General features: G+C 51.0%; 1 protein-coding gene across 1 annotated transcript; it reads left to right on the top strand.

Annotated features, from left to right (window-relative positions):
- Positions 1–17489: 17489 nt before the first annotated feature.
- IUM83_07103 (uncharacterized protein) lies at positions 17490–17820 on the top strand (the record flags this gene model as incomplete). The annotated part of the gene is made up of 2 exons (XM_067931366.1): positions 17490–17697; positions 17780–17820. 2 exons carry the CDS (start codon positions 17490–17492, stop codon positions 17818–17820), a joined length of 249 nt encoding a protein of 82 aa, XP_067780325.1.
- Positions 17821–19631: the final 1811 nt, after the last annotated feature.

Here is a 19631-nt window from a genome sequence, read left to right as displayed (position 1 = left end):
CGCAAGTCTACACAAGAGGAAGAGACAGCCGAAGCCATTGCTGAAGACGAATCGCCCGATAGCGACGAAGCTTTGGATGGTATCGCGCTGCTCGCACGTTGAAGGGGCCCGCGAATGACGCGAATTAGCTCGTGACCGACTCCGAGCTGCCAAAGCAGCATTGACACGCGACTGGAAGAATACTATCGCAAATTGGGATACAATGTCGAAGCAGGAAATGGACGTACTCGCGCAGGATGCAGAAGCGCTTCAAAAGATGAGAACCGAGGGCTGGGATTTTCGTACGTGCGTGGTATGTATTCATGAATGATATACAACATGTTCTGATGTTGCTTTTGGTGTATATATATTTAGAACCATCGACCCAGCCAGTCAGAAATGAGCCGTACCCCATGTTATTTTCAGGGGACTATGGCCCGACCGATGAGGTGCTGGACAACGCCGAATCTTTGTTGAAGTTGTTGGTCTCTTCATGACCCCAAGACTCTGGATCAAAATTGCCTCCGAGAGCAACCGATACTACAATCAACACTTGAGTGAGCGGGCCGACCGGATGTACGAAATGAGGGTAGCGCAGGGCGATGAGGTGACCAGAGATTCGGTGCTACTAGCAGAAACGAAGCGACACAAGAAAATCAAAGCCAAGGACGTCCTACACTGTATTGGTCTACTTATAGCGAGGATGCTATGCCTCCACAAGCATCGTTTTGCTGATCACTGGGTGAATGAAGGTATTGGTGCCGTGCCGAAAGGCACTTTCGGCCGCTATATGTCCAAAGCGCGTTTCGGGCGGATCATGCAAAGTCTACATTTCACAGACAATACGGACCCCAGAGCGGAAACCGATCGGGCGTGGAAGGTCCGCTCGGTCGTGGAGACATTACAAGAAACATTTACAAGAGGCAGCAATGTGCCACCTGTGTTGGCTTTCGATGAGGCCATGATTCCATCTCGCAGTCGCCACAACGTCACACGGCAGTTTATGAAGGATAAGGCCCACAAGTGGGGCACCAAGGTCTTCATGACGTGTTGCGCAGACACCGCCTACTGTCTTCGGTACGTAGTGAGCGCTCTCCATCGTGGAGAGCACATTTGTTTTCGCTAAGTCTGATATGTTGTATTATACTTCGTGCAAACTGTTTTTGGACTGTATATACAACATGTTAGACTTAAAGTATATTGCGGGACCGAGCAGCACGCAGATGCACTTGGTGGAGGATCACCGACCCAGTTCTCGGCGGACCCCAACTCCGGTCCTGCTGCCGTCATGCGGAACCTGGCCACAGTCTTACCACAACCAAAAGTCGGCGTCTACTACGCCGTAGTTACGGATCGCTTCTACACGTCCGTACAGCTCGCGCTGCAACTGCTGTCTCGCAATGTCTACTCAATCGGAACGATTCAGACGAACAAAACGGGCTTTCCGCCGGCGCTGATTACGAAGAGCGCCTCTCGACCAGTAGACGTGGCACGTGGATCGGCGGTTGTCGCCGTCGCAAAATGCTGCCCGCAATTGCAGGCCATGCTCTGGTGGGACCGACTCCCTGTCTATTTATTGTCTACTGGGAGCAGCTCTACGACTGAGACGTGTGGTAAGTTTTGATTGCTATCTTCTATTACGCTGTATTTACTCTGACACTGGCTGTTACACTGTAGGGAGGCATGTTCCTGGTGGCCAGCGACTCAGCATCCCCTGCCCGTCCGCGATGCGCGATTATCATCGCTGGATGGGTGGGGTTGACATTCATGATCAATTGCGGCTGCAGCGCTACTCGCTGCAGGTATTGGTTCGCTATCGCAAGTACTACAAAACTATCTTTCTGGGTCTTGTGGACATGGCGATAGTGAATGCATTCATCGTCTATCGAGAGTGCCAGAAGCAGCGTGGCGAGCCAACCGCAAACCATGCTGACTTTCTGCGGGACCTTTAGGCGCAGCTCCTGCAAGTCACGAGTGCAGATTTGATCTATGAGGTATGTACGACATGTATTATATCAAACATGTTAGACATGTTGTATATGAATTTAACACATTGTGGTGCCGATGCATAGACCCCTCAGCAAGACCCAACGAACCCCAGTGGACAAGGGCCAACTCGCCACAAGCTGGTGGAGTATCCAGAGTGGGTGCAGATTTGCGAGGGAGTGCGCAAGCGCCCTCAGCACCAATGCAAGGTCTGCTCAATTCGCAAGAAGAAAGCGGGTGAGCGCCGTGCAACTCGCTTCTATTGCGAAATATGCAGTGATGGCAATAAACGGTAAGTGTTGTGGCATGGAGATTTTGAGGCTAGTGTGTAGCTACTAACTATGCCTATTTGTGCGTATGGATAGTGTCTACCTTTGTGATCGCATTCGCCCAGAGCATTACCCGGGCAATTGTCTGACATACCACCAAATTTGGCACGAGATGTGGAAGAACGGCGAGGAGCGGCCACCTCCTCGTGTCAGCCGCGATATTCAAATGCGTCCACTTGGCAAGAAACGCCGCGGCAATCGCGTTCAAGACGCAGGAATTGATGAGGCGCGTGAGGAGAAGGAGGAAGAGGAGGAGGTGGTCGAGCAGCAGCAGCAGGAGGAAGAAGAAGTGGATGAGACGGCGGGGCAGGGCGAAGAAGTGACGGTGGCTAGGGCGTCTGTGCGGGAGGCTGAGGAGTAGGAAAGGGCATTTCGTGTAGCTGAGGAAGAACTGCTAAGTTTATTCACGTTTTGGCTTGCAATCAATGATTGCGCTTTACATAGTGTGGAAATTTTGTTCGTGCTTTGCTCGCTCCCGATAAAAGGGACTAGTCAAAATGTAGGATATACACCCTGTTGGATGTGCACGGGCCACCGTGGATGTATTCGACGACGTGTATGTGCATGGCAGTGCGACCACGATCAACAACCTTCCCGCTGTTTCGAGAAGGGCGTCGTACTTATAGCAAGCAATACTAAAACCAAATACGCATCTCTTTAACATGTAGTATACAGCTTTAAAAATTAGTATATTGGTCGTAGTCAGGACCCGTAAAACGCCGTGAGTGCGGGTGGGGGGGGGTAATTAATCTTTCATAAGCGAAATCACAGTTGGTGCCACCAAGTTTACCAAAAGCGGCAAACTTGTCTTCTTGCCTATGACATTGCTCTTGATGGCCTCAACTTGGCTGGCGAGGTCACAACGATCATTCAACGTGGTTCTGGTTGTCATGGTGGGTTTTGCGTTTGTGCCGCTTCATAGTTTCCACAGCACTACAGATTCGTCTCAATTAGGTACGAGCAGACAAAACGCAGACAAGTTCTTGCTACATATGAATTTTAAATGTAAAAAATGCCGGACAGCGCACCAGGAGGCGCTGCGAAAGCTGCGCGCAACTTTAGTCATTTTGCCAGGGGACTCTTTCGGACTCCTTGAGCTGAGGCCTTGCGCTCCGACTTTAGAATCGCGTTGCAGCATCGCTTTCTGCACACAACCCGATCAAACGAGCCTTTGGCGTCGAATAACGAATATACAGACCTTATGAATGCTCTGCTCGCAACTGCTGACATCGCACGAGACAAGAGCCGAGTAATCAGCTGTGGTTCTCCAAGCGGTGACATGTTTTCAGCTCTCACGTGGTCATTGCGGCCCTGTTGGGCCTTTGTGTTGAAATATGGGTGACGCTGGTGCATAGACGAGGCTGGTCAGCGCTGTGAGATATTGTGTTGGAAATCGTGGCCTTTGGCCACTAAAGATCGTGTGGCTACAGAAGGCTACAGAGTCACTGCCAGCAGTATCTGTAAGTAGGATAGTAAAGGAAGATTGAGACTGAGCCTCAGTCTCGAATTTGCCCAGTATACAACAAGTATCGTTTAGTGCCGTAATTATAGTTGTTACTGCTTTCCTGTGCTGAGCTTGGACGCTCACTAGCTTGCTCTCACATTTCAACAGGGTTATGAGGCCGAACTTACTGTTTTAGACTTGCTACGTGTGTTAACGAGGAGCCTGCATGAGTGGAACTAGCGGGAAGATCGAGCTAAGCTTGAGGGGCGTTCCTACCAACTGAATGGAGAAAACTGGGCCTACTACAAGGCGATGATGATTAGCTGTTTTGAGGAGAAGGACCCCGAATTGATTGCCTCCGGGGAGAAGGCTTTGAAGGAGGATGCTGACGACATGGCGCGCCTGGAGTGGAAGAAGCAGGCACATATGAAACGAATGATGCTGGGATCTGTGTCGCCTGCCTTGGCACAAAGGGTGATGAAGAAGAAGACGGGCACAGATATGTGGAAGGAGTTGTTGGAATATTACGAGGCTTCCAGTAACCAAGTGCTGGCTGTACACAAGCAGCGGCAGCTTCTGCACAAACTGTGGCACACCCGAACAGGCAAAGGCGAAAATATGATGTTCCATATCGGTAAGGTGATGAATATTAGGGATCAGCTCACGGTGCTGAAGTATCCCGTTCACGACGTCGACATGGTCGACGATTTGCTGAATAGTTTGCCCCAGAATGACAAGTACCAGCAATTGGCACAAATGGTGCGCTTTGGTATTGGAGGTCAGTCAAAACCGGAGGAAATTCGTGATTTGATTTTGGTGGCAGAAGCACAGCTTAAGGGTGAAGCTGGTGACGTATTTGGTGCTCGTGGGCTTGCTCGCGGTAATGGCAAAGTAAGCAGTGATAAGGATCAGCGTGTAGGTTCAGCGAAGTAGTGGAAAAAGAAGAAGCAGGACTGGCCGCAGATTGAGTGTCATAATTGTAATCAATTTGGGCAAATTAGGCGCTTTTGTCCTGAGCTAGAATCCAAGCCAGCGGCGGTATCCGCTGTGCGAGTGGAGAGTAACAAGAACCAGCAGAAGCAACATAGTCAGAACCAACAGAAGACTGGGAGTAGAAGTGCAAAAAATCAGAATGTGAGTTGCGCAGTAGTACCAGCGCCCACTGCTCCAGTGAAGTCGGAGGTAGACGTTCTACCTGATCACCAAGAGCTGGAGGATAATTATGACTCTGGGTTGTGGCACTATGATACGGCATCGAGTGCACACATTGTAGGCACGATGGAGTATTTCGTAGCTTATGAGGCGTTCAATACGGTAATGGATCCGTGTCGTGGGTTAGCACAGAACATGCTGACACATACAATTGGTGTTGGTGTTGCTGAGTTAGTGACGAAGTCTGAAAATGGTCAGCTTCAAAGGTTTACATTGGACCGAGTGGTATATGTACCGAGCGCTCGTTGGAATTTGTTTTCGGAAGGAATTGCGAGAGGACAGGGTCTCACAGAGGTGCAGTGTAGTGGGCCTACTTTGGCTCACTACTTTTAGCTTACACGTCGCTCTACATGTATGAGGAAGCGTAGGAGTTTATTAATAATTTGACTTAATTATACTTGAGCCCACAAGTATAATAGAAATCAAATAAAAACACCAAGTAGCTAGTTTAGGTAAAATGAGAACTGTATTGTTTGTAAATTGATCTTCCTCCTAAATCTGCTAAAACTGTTTATCATCTATGAAAGGGGTTGACAGCGGCTGGCTGTCAGAGCCCCGCCAATATGCACGTCCCTAATTGGTAGAAAGATGCTGCTTTCTACCAATAGAATCTTTGGGTAGGTGTGGACCACTCATTGTGGTGGCCCACTTCGATGTATCCACTGGTGTGACTTACACCAATGTGAGGAATTATCTAAAACTTTTAACAGGTATTTTATCTGTTAAAACCACAAGTGGCTTGTAGCCACTTGTGCGTGTAACCCCGTTACACCGTTCTTCATTCAACCCTATTGAGCATATGTTCGGGTACGTGAAGAAGTCGTTCCAGCGTCAATACAACGAGTCGAGTAGACGAGCCCTTTTGCCGTTTGCGCTCCAGATATTTCGTCGTTTTGATGAATTCAGCATGACGAGGGTATTTGAACATTGCGGCGGGAAGGTCCAGGGATATCTCGACCCTAATGGTCACCTGTGTGGAAAATCGACAAGTTTCAAATATTTGGACGAGCGGGTCTAGTCCAGACAACGGAGAAGATGAATTAGGATTTTGGGTGAGAGAACTATGATCCAGGCAACTAGCTATTCCGCATTCTCGAAGTCATCTAAGTTCTCCACTTGCGACAGTGGATCAATCACAGCGACCATAGGAACCAGCGGGAAGTCTTCTAGAACAACTTTAATAAATAGTTTTTTCGATTGCAAATTCTTTTTGTGGACTTCCATGCGTTGGACAAACGCAGTCCAGTCTTGGTGGAGTTCCTCGAAGTCAGCAAGGGCCCCATTGACACGATCGAGAACCATGTGGGCTGACCGAGCAAGCATTGATAACCTCTGCTCAACTTGTGAAGCTGAAGCACGCAATCGCTGAACAATGTGGACCGGTGGGGCTGTGAGATTTCCTCCCTCCAAGCGGAACGATTGCGATTCCGAGTAATGTCATTTGCCCACAGCCTACACGTCACCACCGTAGCTTGGAAGCTGTGCCCCCAGTGTGCTTCTAATTCTGCTCCAACGTCACGAAGAGAACATTCAGCTGTGGCGCCAGCACGATCTGTTTCTTGGGGTCGAATACACGCTGTCAAAAACGTGTCCAGAGCCTTCGCTTTCGTAATCGCCAAACCATACTCAAAATCCAAAAGCTTGACCGTTTGCCACGAGATGAAATAAGCCACTGATTCCAAGCCATATCAGTCTTGGTGCTGTCTACAAGATGATTAATTAAATTTTGGTGCATCACCGTGAACCACTGCGCCTCTGTAGGTACTTCGACTGGCCAATTACCATCGTGTTTCACAGGTTGTCCTTTAATGTGATGACCAAACTTCTCCCACACCTGGTGCACAATTTCCTTGAATGTAGGTCTATTCATTGAAAAATCCTCGAGAATATCACCTGATGAATGTTTCTGGTTAACAGTAGATATAATGATAGGTATAACCACTAACTGGAATTGATGCGATCCAGTGTGCGGAACCGTTGGTGCAAGGAACGCCTAGTGATGCTCGGGTTGCTCTACAGGTGATGCAGCTCGTGGGGGCGACCTGGGGAGAGAAGCTTGTGAGGTTTGCTCTGTACTTGCAGCTGGGGCTGGGTGCACTAAAGCTGGCACATGAGATGAGCGTGATGGACCAGGAGCTGGAGCTGTCCGGCTTCGAGTTTTTCCTTGAAGATAGCTTAATGGGTCAAGAGCTGCCGATGCTTGGGGGTGAACCTTGCGCTCGAGAAGGACGCGCTGTACCAGAAGTTGGAGTTGGTTGTTGCTGAGAGTGCGCTGGACCAAAGCCAGAAGCAGGATTGATCTGAACAGGAGCCGGTGCTAGTACTGTACTGAGCGTTGCAGCTGTCGGGACGAGTCCTCTCTCGAGTAGACCGTGATGAACCAAGTGCTTGGGTCGACTTAGTGGACGAAGATTTTCGAGTTGGTGTGAGTCGTGCTGGAACTGAAGATGTGCTTCGCTGAGACGTGGACCAGGCTGGGGTAGGATGTGTACGTCGTCGAGGTGGGAATGAATCTGCTGAGACCGGCGACGTACGTCGCATTGGCGTACCAATACACGCAGGATAAGGCGACACACGCGACGAGAGGCGCGTCCGATCGCTACGTGAAGCTGTTCCGCTCCCGCGTGATCTCGCTGTCGTCCGAGGCGACGCTCGAGTTCGTGTTGCAGCCGTCACGGTGCCACGTGCCAAACGCTGTACCGTATAATACTTCTAGCATTACTTGAGTTAATTATACTTGAGCCCACAAGTATAATATAAATCAAATAAAAACACCAAGTAGCTAGTTTAAGGTAAAATGAGAACTGTATTGTTTGTAAATTGATCTTCCTCCTAAATCTGCTAAAACTGTTTATCATCTATGAAAGGGATTGACAGCGGCTGGCTGTCAGAGCCCCGCCAATATGCGCGTCTCTAATTGGTAGAAAGATGCTGCTTTCTACCAATAGAATCTTTGGGTAGGTGTGGACCACTCATTGTGGTGGCCCACTTCGATGTATCCATTGGTGTGACTTACACCAAGGTGAGGAAGTATCTAAACGTTGTGGACGATATCTCAATTCCAGATCGGTCGTTGCGCTGGGTCCTCCGTCGTATGAACATGCGGTCTATTAAGGGCAAATCGCGCAGTATTTTGGCAGAATCAACCGCAAATGTTGCCTTTTGAGCGCAGTATTTGAGGGGGAAAAACAGCCAATCTGGATGGACGACGTGAAGTTTCAATTTGAAGGAGCTTCTCTCCCCGATGAATTGGACAAGGTGATCAAGTCATATTACGAAGAGTTGATCAACTCGAGCGGAACTCCGTGGGGCCAATTTGAGGCTCAGTCTTGGCGCTACATCGACTCCCTCAAATCTCCAATCGTCAGCGCCGTTAACGAAATCCACGAAAAGTCAAAGGGCAAGATGTAGATAGTTCCAAAGTACGCCGTCGGCAACGCGACCCTCATGGCATCGGGAAATGCGGATAGTTTCATTGTCAGAGGGTCGTGCATGCTCGTTGTGATCGAAGCAAAAATCAGCGACATATTCGAGGGACATCACCAATGATGTAGGATATCAGGACCACCAATGGCGGCCCCACCCTGCAAAAGGTTTCTGCCATGATCACGGACTTCCAGAATTGGATGTTCGTGGAGCGGGTGGACAGGGTACTTCGCCTGGATTTTACGGGGACTGGTTTTTGCAATACGACCGAACAATGTTCCAGATGCGCATGTATCACCTTTTTAACCTATAATGATTATGCATGTACAGGTAGTAATATAATCTTTATGTTTACTAATTTTATATCTATATTATGCTATTATCGCGCCCAAAAAGGCTTGGACGGACTTTGGCCTCACGCAAGAGCAAGTGCTGCGCATAGAACCTATATCGATAGTCTGATAATATCTAACCCCCTTTTTTAGGGGTAAAATCGCGCGAAGATTCCGTTTTAGGTCCAGTTTTGCGAGTCTGAGTTCCTTCCCATTCATTTCATATGTTTAAAATGCATGTTTCATGGAGTTTTGTTTGCATTTGCACTCCGCCATGCCAAGCCGCGTGTGAGTCCTTCATGGAAAACTGATTGAGGTTAGCGCTATCGTGCTCCTGCTCCTGCTCGCTAGCTACAGATATAGAATTCTGGCGTGTGCACCCTAGCTCCTATTGAACCCAAAGAAGTTCGTGTAGCCAAAAAGTCCGTTGAACCCAGATACAGTCGTGTGAGATGGGTAAGATGGATGAAGGTAGAAGGAGTGCTAGCTCCTTGTCACTCTCCCCGGTGGCGAAGCACACTTCAGCAGGTGAAGATCCGTCGAATGTTTACTCGCGACTCCGTCGTTCCTCTGTCGAGGATCACTGTACCGTTGTCGAAGACGGTCTTGATGAGATACGATCCTTTAGCAACCTCGTGAGGTTTCTTACGGTCGCGAGCGGGAGCACGCATCATGACTTGATCTCCAGGCTGGTAGAAATGCTAGATGCGCTGTAAATTTTCACGATCATTCTTCTGCATGATTGCAGCGAACCCCTGCTTGGACAGGAAACTCCAATTGGCAAAGTGAAGCTGTCGCGTAATTAGGTCCTCGCCGAAAAGTAATTGTGCTGGCGAAGCACGTAGCACCGAGTGGTAACTAGCGCGAATTGCGTAGGCGGCATAGTCCAAAATCACTTCGAGCTGATCACTCAGGTCGGGTCGAGTGCGAATGATGTTCAGGATTTCCAGGTGGACACGCTCACAAATTGCATTTGCTTGCGGTTTTTGTTGTAATTGGTTTTGCCTTGATCGCCATCGAACGAAGCAGCAGCTGAAATTCATCACCAGTAAACTCTGGGCCCTGGTCGTGAATGACGACTCTTGGGCGAGGATAGCGACACAGCCAGACCCGCTCAAAACTCAACGCTGTCGTGGCTGATGTGCGTCCTCTCTGCATCATCACCTCGAGCCAACGGAATTGGCGTTCAATGGCAGTGAGGCAATAAAAGTCCCCTTCCAGCGGACCAACGAGATCGACGGGAACCTCATCGAATGGACGATTCTCGATGGACATCGGCGTCGGCGGAAGATGTCCGTACGACTGTTTCTCCCCGTGCAGTTTGGCCCTTTTGCACTGCGTGCAAGACTTGACATACTTCTTCACTGCGTTTTCCATACCGGGCCACCAGAAGGTTGATATCGATCGGAACTGCTTCTCGCCGCAGGGGTGCAGTAGAAAATCGTGGTATAACTCCATCAGTTCGTCACGGAGAGAGACTGGAACCACGATTTTCTTCTTGTAGCGCAGCAAAACAACACCGAGAGCTGGACGCAGGGTGTATTCGGGATCTGTTTCATCGTTTTCGAGCCGAGCGATAATCTGTTTTGTGGTCGGATCTGCTAACTGGTGTTTTTTCATTGCGACACCATCAATAGCAACTTCTTCTTCGTCAAACCGCGTACTGCTCATCTTCTGTTGCTTGTTTCACATAATCGTAGCGAAGGCGTGAGAAGGCATCTGCTCCAATATCTTGCCGCCCTGGGATGTATTCGATGATGAGGCGGTACTCCTCCAAACGTAGCTTCCAGCGCTTAACGCGAAGCGAGTTTTCTTGCGGGTGCAGGAGGTTCTTGTGATCCGTGTGGATGACAACAGGAAATCCTAGAAGCATTGAGCGATACTCCTTAAGTATTTCCACCACGGAAGCAGCTCCCACTCCATTGTTGAATAATTCTTCTGTGCCTCAGTGAGGGATCGCGAAAAGCAGGCGATAACACGCTTGCCTTGGACGATGACTCCTCCGAGCTGGCGTCCACTGGCGTCGGCAAATACGTGAAATCTGCGACTGTAATTGGGAAAAGCGAGCCAGGCATTGCGAGCTAGTGCTGTCTTAATGTCGCAAAAAGCGTCGGCATTTTCTGGGGCCCAGACAAATGGCACATTTTTGGAGATGAGGCGGTTAAGGTGCGCGGTGAGCGCAGACTTGTTCGGCACCATCTCACGATAATAGGAGATCATTCCTAGGAATCTGCGGAGATCCTTCTTGCTACGGGGCTCTGCAATTTGCTGAATTGTCTCGACCTTCTTTGTTTGCGGTTCAATTCCCTTCGGAGTCAGGGTAAACCCTAAGTAGTCCACTGAATCTCTTAGAATCCGACACTTCTTGATGTTTAGCGTGACATCATACTGACGCAGACGTTCAAACGCGATGCGCAAGTGCTCCAAGTGGTCGGTCTCGTTCTCCGAGAAAACCAGAATGTCGACGAGGTACACAATAACGAAGAGCAAGTCGCCCAAAAAGCGCTCCATACAGGACTGATATTCATCTGGCGCAGTCGATATCCCCATGTGCAGACGCTTGAATGGAAACTTGCCAAACGGGAGGCAGAAAGCGGTCGCTGCTCGGCTCTGGCGGGAGAGTCTTCTAGCAAAATACCCCATGTTGGCGTCCAGCGTGCTGATACACTTGGCTTTATCGAGACGCAAGCAAAATCTCACGGGGTTTTGGGACGAAATAAGGAGAGCGGCGGAGGTACCGGTTCATGCGACGGAAGCCCACTAGTAGTCGAAGTTCTCCATTGGGCTTCAGCAAGAAAAACGCAGGCGCCGCCGCCTCCGAGCCATAATCTGCTCAACCACATCTAGCTTCAGTAGGCGCTGCATCTCGTGACGGACTGCATCTTCTTGGCAGCGCGCAATCGAATAAGGTCTCGAGAGGGAGGGAATGTAGTCGGTGGTCAGAGGCAACACGTAATCTGGTAATCGAATTCTGCCAAGACGTCCACAGTACCGGTCGTAGTACTCCTCAAGGAACTTGAGGTAGCAGTGCGACATTGCTTCGTCCAGACACTTCGACAGAAGATCAACTGGTTTGAGCCCAATTTCTTCTCCTGCAAACAGCTCATCCACTCCATCCTCAGTGGCTTCCACGAGCCCGCGAGCAGTGGTTGTCGGCATTGCCTCTTGATCAGTCTTGATCTTCATTTCACTACCGTCCCATCGGACAGTTCCTGTATCAAAATTAACCACAAGGCCTAGAGCTGCCATAAGCTCACGACCGATCACCATCTCGTCACGCAGTGACGGAAGAACTTCGAAAGGGTGAACGATCACTGCATCACGTTTCAACCCTGGCTCGAGCTTGGTCATAATCCGCATGGGGGTGAAGCCGCTGTCGACGCGTTGTTGAGCCGCACGAACATGTACACCTCGTCACTGGAGCTGCCCGCGTGTGGGTTGCGTTGCTCCACGCGCGTCTGAGACTGGCGACGACCGCCGGTTCCACTTCCACGTCCGGATTGAGCTCCCTGTCTCCTTGCATCGTGATCAACCTGCTGATGTTCTTGTTGTTGGGTGTCGTGGCGTAACGCGCGGCAGTCTTGCGTGTTGTGTGTGTTGGTCTTGTGGAAATTGCAGTACTTCTTGTCGCTCGTACAGCTGTTGTTGTTACTCCCGCTGCTGTTGCTATTGTAACCGCTACCTCGGCTACGGTTTCCTCCTCTGCCTTGATGCGGGTGGTTGCTGCCGCGGCTGCCGGAGTTCCCTCGACGACTGTGGTTGCGAGCGTTGTCCTGATTGTTGTTGTGCTTCTCGAAAGGGACGGAGCGATGCATGCGCCGCTCGCCTTGCTCGATTCTCTCAAAGAACGGAACCAGAGCCGCCACTGTTGTGTATATTTGTCCGCTGACGTCGTACTTATTCTGCCAGTCGTACGGCAGGCCACGCTTGTACAGACGACACAGGACATCTTCACACATGGGCGAATTCTCGCTTAGTCTGGCGAGTGTGTGCTCATTGCGGACCAGTACACGGAAGCATTTGCTGTAGTCAGACAGCGACTCAGTGCGAGCCTTCCTGATTCCCCAAAGCTCCTCCTGCACCTGCTCGCTGTAGTCTACCGGTAAAACCACGATAGACGCCTTGTGCAGTGCGCGCGTAAACTCCTCGTCCATGCGCACGTCATCGTCCGATATGGCTGCGTCGGCGAAAGCTTCTCGCAGGTCACCTGCTAGCAGGATCGTGGCGTCCAGGAATTTGTCCTCCGCGTTCCAGTGCTTAATGCTGGCGAGTTGGTCAAAGTGGTACACCCACTCAAGGAAGTCCTTCGGGCCGCTGTCGATGAACTTCGGCATTTTTTTTGTGACGACCACTTCTTCTACCCCCTTCTCCTTGTTGGCGGCGCGCACGGTGATAGAGTAGGTCAGATAGCGCTCCTTGTCGTCCTTCGGTGCGGGGCAATTCATGGTGACGGGTTGGCGCGACGGGTGGACCAGGACGCTGTTGTTTTGAGTCGACTCAAAGTGCCAAGTCGCGTGTGATTCCTTCACGGAAGAATAAAAAACTGCTTGAGGTTAACGCTATCGTGCTCCTGCTCCTGCTCGCTAGCTACAGAGATATAGAATCCTGGCGTGCGCACCCTAGCTCCTATTGAACCCAAAAAAGTCCGTTGAACCCAGATACAGTCGTGTGAGATGGATGAAGGTAGAAGGGGTGCTAGCTCCTTGTCAGCCACGTATTAGATTAACAGACACTTTATTGGCTGAGTCGTGAAAACAGTTGATAACGGGGTAGGACCTTGCGGGGCTGGGGGTGCGACACCCTTGGGGGTGGGCGATTTCATCGCTAGCAAAGCAATGTATACTAATATCGCGTTCACAACCTTCCAGAGAAAGATATATATCCTGGAATGTTAAATCCGAAACTTTATTTTACCACTTACAGTTGGTATTTTATTATGGGCCCACCTGTTGGTTGATTTGGATCCAGTAGTTGAGTGGGGACGTCGGCCTGTAGTGTAGATTCAGACACCCACCACCAAGTAGAAGACTGGGAGGTTGTCGTCACCAGGCACAATGACATCTCCCGGACTACCGCTCGCCTCATTGTCGTGAGCGGGAGCCCAGAGGTAAAGCAACGCGGTGGTTCCCGGGCTGTTAACGTCAAGTGTACCCATGAGATCAAGGAGGCACTGGTCAGGTACGTAGAGGAGAACTGCTTGCTGTCGCTGTAGCAGCTGAAAACGATGGTGTGGGTGGACTTTAGTGTACAGCTGAGCGTATCCTTGATCAGCCAAAATCTCACCGGCAAGCTGTAAACGGTCAAGCAGGTATGTCATTGTTGGTGTTTGTACAGTAACATGGTGGAATCTCTGCAGGAAGCTAGCGCTACGCTGTGAGTGTAGGTGCGAGTGGAGCCTATGACTTGCAATGGTGAAATCAACATTGAGAAGCGCAAGCAGTTTGCTCTTGATCGGCTGAAGTATAGGTGTGAAGGTGCGTTCATCGTGTACTACGATGAAACAAAGTACAACATGAACTGCAAGCGCACCATTGTGAATCTGCCGCTGAGAAAGGGTGTAACGGGCTAGAACCGATACTAGCTTACACTAGCGCGTAGGAACTTGCAGGGAATGTTATCCCTAATTGAAAGAAGAGACGGTCTCGCCACTCGAGACCATCCGAGCCAGCCAACCCGATTGGCCACCGCACACTCGCGGCGGCAACCGCGGGACAGTAACCCGTCACCACCCCTACCTTGAACATACACGTATCTGAAATCTGGAAAGAACTTGACAGCGTGGCGAGGACTTGCGACAGTCAGATTTGGATCGGCGAGAGAGAAAGCCGCAGCATGGACCAGCGAACAGTCAGCGAACTGGAGAGGAGCATCTAGAGGCATCCAACGGAGCCAGCCGGTCGCGCTTGTTGCTTCGTTCACATGCGGATGGGTGTAGTCGCTGTCGTGACTCCATGCTGGCTGGAAACTGATCGTCGGCGATGGGCCTCTTCCGAAAACTGCTCTCTCCGAAACCGAGCAAATCCGGTTCGGTCGCTATGAAGCCTCGTTGCATGCGGCTAGGCGTGACGCGACGCCGCGCTTCCCGGAAGACCGGAGTCCTGTGCGAGGCTTGCCTCATACGCCCCCACGCAGTCTGGCACGTCTCCAACGAGGCCTGAGCGCGGTTCCAAGCTATCCGGTATCGGCCTAAGCCATCGCACCATGTATTCGCGATGCAATGAAACAGCACTGTCGCGGCGACGACCACCACAACCCCTTCGTGGAGCGGCACGATGGTCGTCGTGCTGCATGATCGTTTCCACATATGCCAGATATTCCCCGCCCCATCGCTAAAAGGCGCAGGACCGTCGCGCTGGAATGATGGAACGCGACCGCTGGCAGGAAGCTGTGATCGCGCAGCGTCTGGACCGGCTCTCCCGCCGTCTGGACCCGCTGGAGCACGGGAATCAGGAGGTTGCGCCGGCACTTGCACCCGGAGCTGCCGCGGGATCGTGGTTGAGGTGCGAGCGAGGATCAGCGTCGCTGGAGTGGGAATGGTGACCAGCGTCAATGGAGACCTGCTGGTTCCATCAGCGCCGCTGGGTATAGTCAGTGGGTGATAGCGGCGCAGACGACCGCCGTAGAAGGGTGTAGGCGAATACTGGTGGGGAGCTGTAGCGTACAAGCGTCGCCCAAACCTTTCGTTACCTTAACGGGCCAGTAAATCGTGGCGCGAGTTTGCTCATGCCCAAGATCGTCACCAATTTAGGTTGAATTCCAGCTGTTGACAATAAGACGCGGTCGCTCACTGCAAACTCGTCCATGTTCTTGCGGCCGTGTCGGTCGGCATTTTCCCTCTGGTGGTCATCCGCGGCAACAATAGCATCGGGGACGTAGCGCACCACACTCTGGTGCTTTTGTAGGAACTCGTTGACATCTGCAACGTCACTTGGCTGTGGCTCCGGATTGGGATCAAAACTCCCCGGAGGTGGCGCGGTGGGATCCGCTGCTCACTGTACATCTTGATACTGAACGGCATGGTGACGCTGTCTCGGGTTGAGCAGCGTTTCACATGTCCAGGAAGCGATGCCTGAAGGTGTCGCCCTATCGGCAACACGCGCACGCGATCTCCGGACTGCAGGGTCTTGTGGCCTTTCGGGAGCTGTTCACGAGGCAGCGCGAGTACGTATACCTCGCGCTGCGTCTTGGGCTCCACATCGAGTGACAACTCCCTTCGCCAGGGTGGAGTCAACGTTGTGGGCACTCTCACAAACTTGCATCGACAGCGGGTGGTATATCTCTTTCGTCTTGGAGGTTCGTCGAGTTTCTCGACGCAGCGCCCGCCGCGTCACCGACACCGAGGTCTGTTGAGTGGTCCAGACCGAAGAGTGTTGGTACTCGGTGGTGACGTCCGTAGTTAACGTAGAACGGAGTAAGGCCAGTCAATGCGTGTTCCGCATTGTTGATCGCAAACTCGACCATGGGTAGGGAGGAAATCAATGCATTGAACGACGTGGCGAAGCTCTTTAACACACCTCCGACGACTCGGTTCGCTGGTTCGGTCGGACCGTCCGTCTCAGGATGCAACGCGGTGGGCATCTGCAACCGCGTCCCCAGCGACTTCAACAATTTCTTCCAGAAGGCGGCGGTGAAGCGAGGATGGTGATAAGACGCGATTGATGTCGGCCAGCCTTGGTGTCGATAGGCAATGTCGAGGAAGATCGCCGCGGACTGACTTGCGGAAACTGTGGCAGTACCTGGAGCGAGATGGCCATCTTGCTAAAACAATCGAGGAAAACGAGGATACCGGGGCGGCCTTGGGAATCGCTAGGCAGCCTAAAAACGAAGTCTATGCTTACTGAAGACCACGGATTCATAGCCACTGGGAGGGGTCGAAGTGGGGCTTGCTTCGACGGAGACGGCTGACACGCCTCGCAAGAAACACCCATTTCTGTACCCACTTGTACATATGTGGCCCGACGAAATCACGACAGAGGGACGCGAATGTCTTCCCGCGTTTGAAGTGTCCGCCGCTAGGCGTGTCGTGAAGCTGAATCAACCGAGTTCGGAAGTCATCGTCCAGTGGGACTACGATCCGCGCCAGGTCCGCGCGATCAACGCTGTAGGTCAGCAAGTCGCCATCGAGTAAATATCGATGGACGCGAGCGGAACTACGCGGGGATAATCGGCGCCGCTGCATCAGACGGGACTCGCAGGTACTTGATCAGCTCGGAGCACGCAGCGTCAGGCTTGTACGCGGACGAAATCAGATCACACAGTGGGTTGGTCGCTGCGACTTCGACTGCCGCGACGCCTTCAGCAACACACACGACACACTCGTCGTCATCTTCGTCGCAAATCGCGTGGCAACCCGACTGCACGTAGTCGACGCGACAGCACGTCGGCGAGACAATGCAGTACATCCCCCTCGAACAGCGAGAGATGCGGGAAGGTGGCGTGCCCAATCGATCCGCTGGTCGCCCCTCCGAAGGGAGACGCATCGTTCATCGATGTGTCGTTCATCTAAATCGGTGGACGGATTACAAAGTGCTTCCAGATGTAACGGGCTAGGACCATTGCTAGCTTACACTAGTGCGTGAGGACATTCAACTCTGATTAAACGGCGAGACGGTCTCTGCATTCAAGACCGTCCCAGCCGGTTAGCCTGTAAGGGCTCCGATCGACCAGCGCGCACTCGCGGTGGCAACCGTGTGACAATGACCCGTCACAAAGGGTAAAATCTGAAAATTCAGTGCGCGGTCTCTACTAAAGGTAGCCTGAGCCCAGCACGGAAGCGTCAAGATGGAGGAGAATGCTACGTTCGTCGACGCTGTCTACGATGCTGCGAAGACGCACCGGACCTACCAGGAGAACTTTGCTAGCAAGTCGGTCGTAACTGTACTCGACAATGCCCCGGCTCACAGCCAGACGGAGGAGCTGGTGCGCGAGCACCAGGATCTTGTGCTTTTCCGTCTCGCGCCGTCTTCTCCGATGTACAACCCAATTGAAGGTGCGTTCCATGTATTATTGCTACTCTATCCTACCATACTAACGATGATCTCGTACGACTCTATTGCAGTTTTAAAATCCAGTCATTTTTGTCCCAAAATTTGTGTCGCTGGTGAATTTCTAGTTAGCTGTATGGCAGCCTATAGGTACTTTGCAAAATCTTTGGTCAGTGTCACAGGTCCCCTCTTTGTGGATTTGATTGGATGAACATATCTAAACAGCAGTCTATAACTTAGCCGATATATTGTGATTCCCTGTCAAATTTACCTGATTGAGGCGGATAGCCCAATTGACCCAAAGGGTGCCTTTACAAATTCAAGTCATTACCGCATCGCCCAATGTCATTATTCCCACAAATATCATAAAACGCACGTGGTACAGCCAATCACAGTATATTGTCAGCAATCTCAATACAAACTATACTTAACATAGGCATTATAACCACAACCCCCCGTGCAGATCAGGTAAGTATTTTGACTTCGGTTATTATTCGGGGACACGGGTGGTGGACCCGGAGGGAGGCGCAGTTCGAAGGTTGAAACAAACGACATATAGACTGAAAAGGAATAGATTAATTGGTATTAAAAGATTGCAAAACGGCAGCGGATAGACCGCATAACCGTTTTTCTTCTTGCAATGCTGATGTTGGAGGCTTGGACCGGAAAATAATTATTATCTGTTGTTCTCCCCCTGCTCGTCTGTTGGGCCTCCACAGTCACTGCTCACCTGTTGCAAGCACTATTTATCTGTTGCATATCGACAGAGAATCAGCACTGCATATCTGTTGACCTGAAAACCTGTTATCGAAAAGCCTACCATGAGCACAATGTAGTAGATATACAGTATATCTTATTATATTGTCACCGTGTTCGGATGAAGTATATGATATACTTCATCCGAACATGGCAACTAAAACATTTAAGCAGTGGTCAGTGGGGACGAGGGTGGCTGTGACTAGCACATGTACGAGAATAAATATCAGGGCGTGCACAGCTAAAAGAATAGACGCACACGCCAATACATGTTGGTAGGGCGAAACTTAACAGGCTAGCCCACCCCGCACTCCCACGTTTACCGGCCAACAAGCAGTGTTTCCTGGATCCATCTACGATTTGGTCTAGGTAAACGAAATAACACATGAAATTTACCAGGTAACAGGAAAGCATACCCGTTGTGCCGATGATAACTGCTGAACTATACTAATGATATGTGAGTAGGGGCTACAGCTACTGAAAAGGCGGATAGTGGTAGAGTAACAGATAATAATTAGCAGCCGCTTGGCCCACTGAGCAAGGGTAGGAGTAAAGGGAGAGAAAGTCGAGAAAGCCGAACGAGAAACGACGCGAGACGTAGGTGTTCACGGGCTCGTCGATGAGCCAGACGAAGAAACCGGCTGGGTGGCCGTAGTGAGCGGGCGGCGCAGCCGGTGCGACGGCGGCATCATGAAGGCGCATTCTCCCTGCAGCGACGAGAACAGCACGTCCCTCACGGCCCACGAGTTGTCGAATGCCGAAGTAGTCGTAGATCTCTGGACGACTGCAGGCGTTGTTCGTGTTTAACCGCCCTGTATTCCAGAGATGGTTGGTGTTGCACCTATGTTACTCGATGACATCCCTGGAATAGGAGAATGTTGCACCAATGTTACTTGATGACATCCGAAAAACAGCCCCAAACGACAGTTCTTCGAACTGCGAATTAACGGATTTCACCGATTACAAACCCTTCACAAAATAGAAACCGGGTCACGTTTTAAAATTTGGATCCGAAAATTTAAGCCCTGCACAAAGCTTTTTCTTCCAATCACCTATGCAGTGGCACGCGCGTCGCTGATTGAGGAGTTCAGTAACGCACTTGATGACTTCGAAGGCGTTGACGACTCGTCAATGACGAATAGGGCGAATATGCATTTCGTTTATAACGTGACGTAATACAGAA

This window comes from Phytophthora cinnamomi (genome assembly GCF_018691715.1).
Source record: "Phytophthora cinnamomi strain GKB4 chromosome Unknown Contig127, whole genome shotgun sequence".
Taxonomy (NCBI): Eukaryota; Oomycota; class Peronosporomycetes; order Peronosporales; family Peronosporaceae; genus Phytophthora; species Phytophthora cinnamomi.
This window is presented reverse-complemented; position numbering and strand designations above follow the sequence as displayed.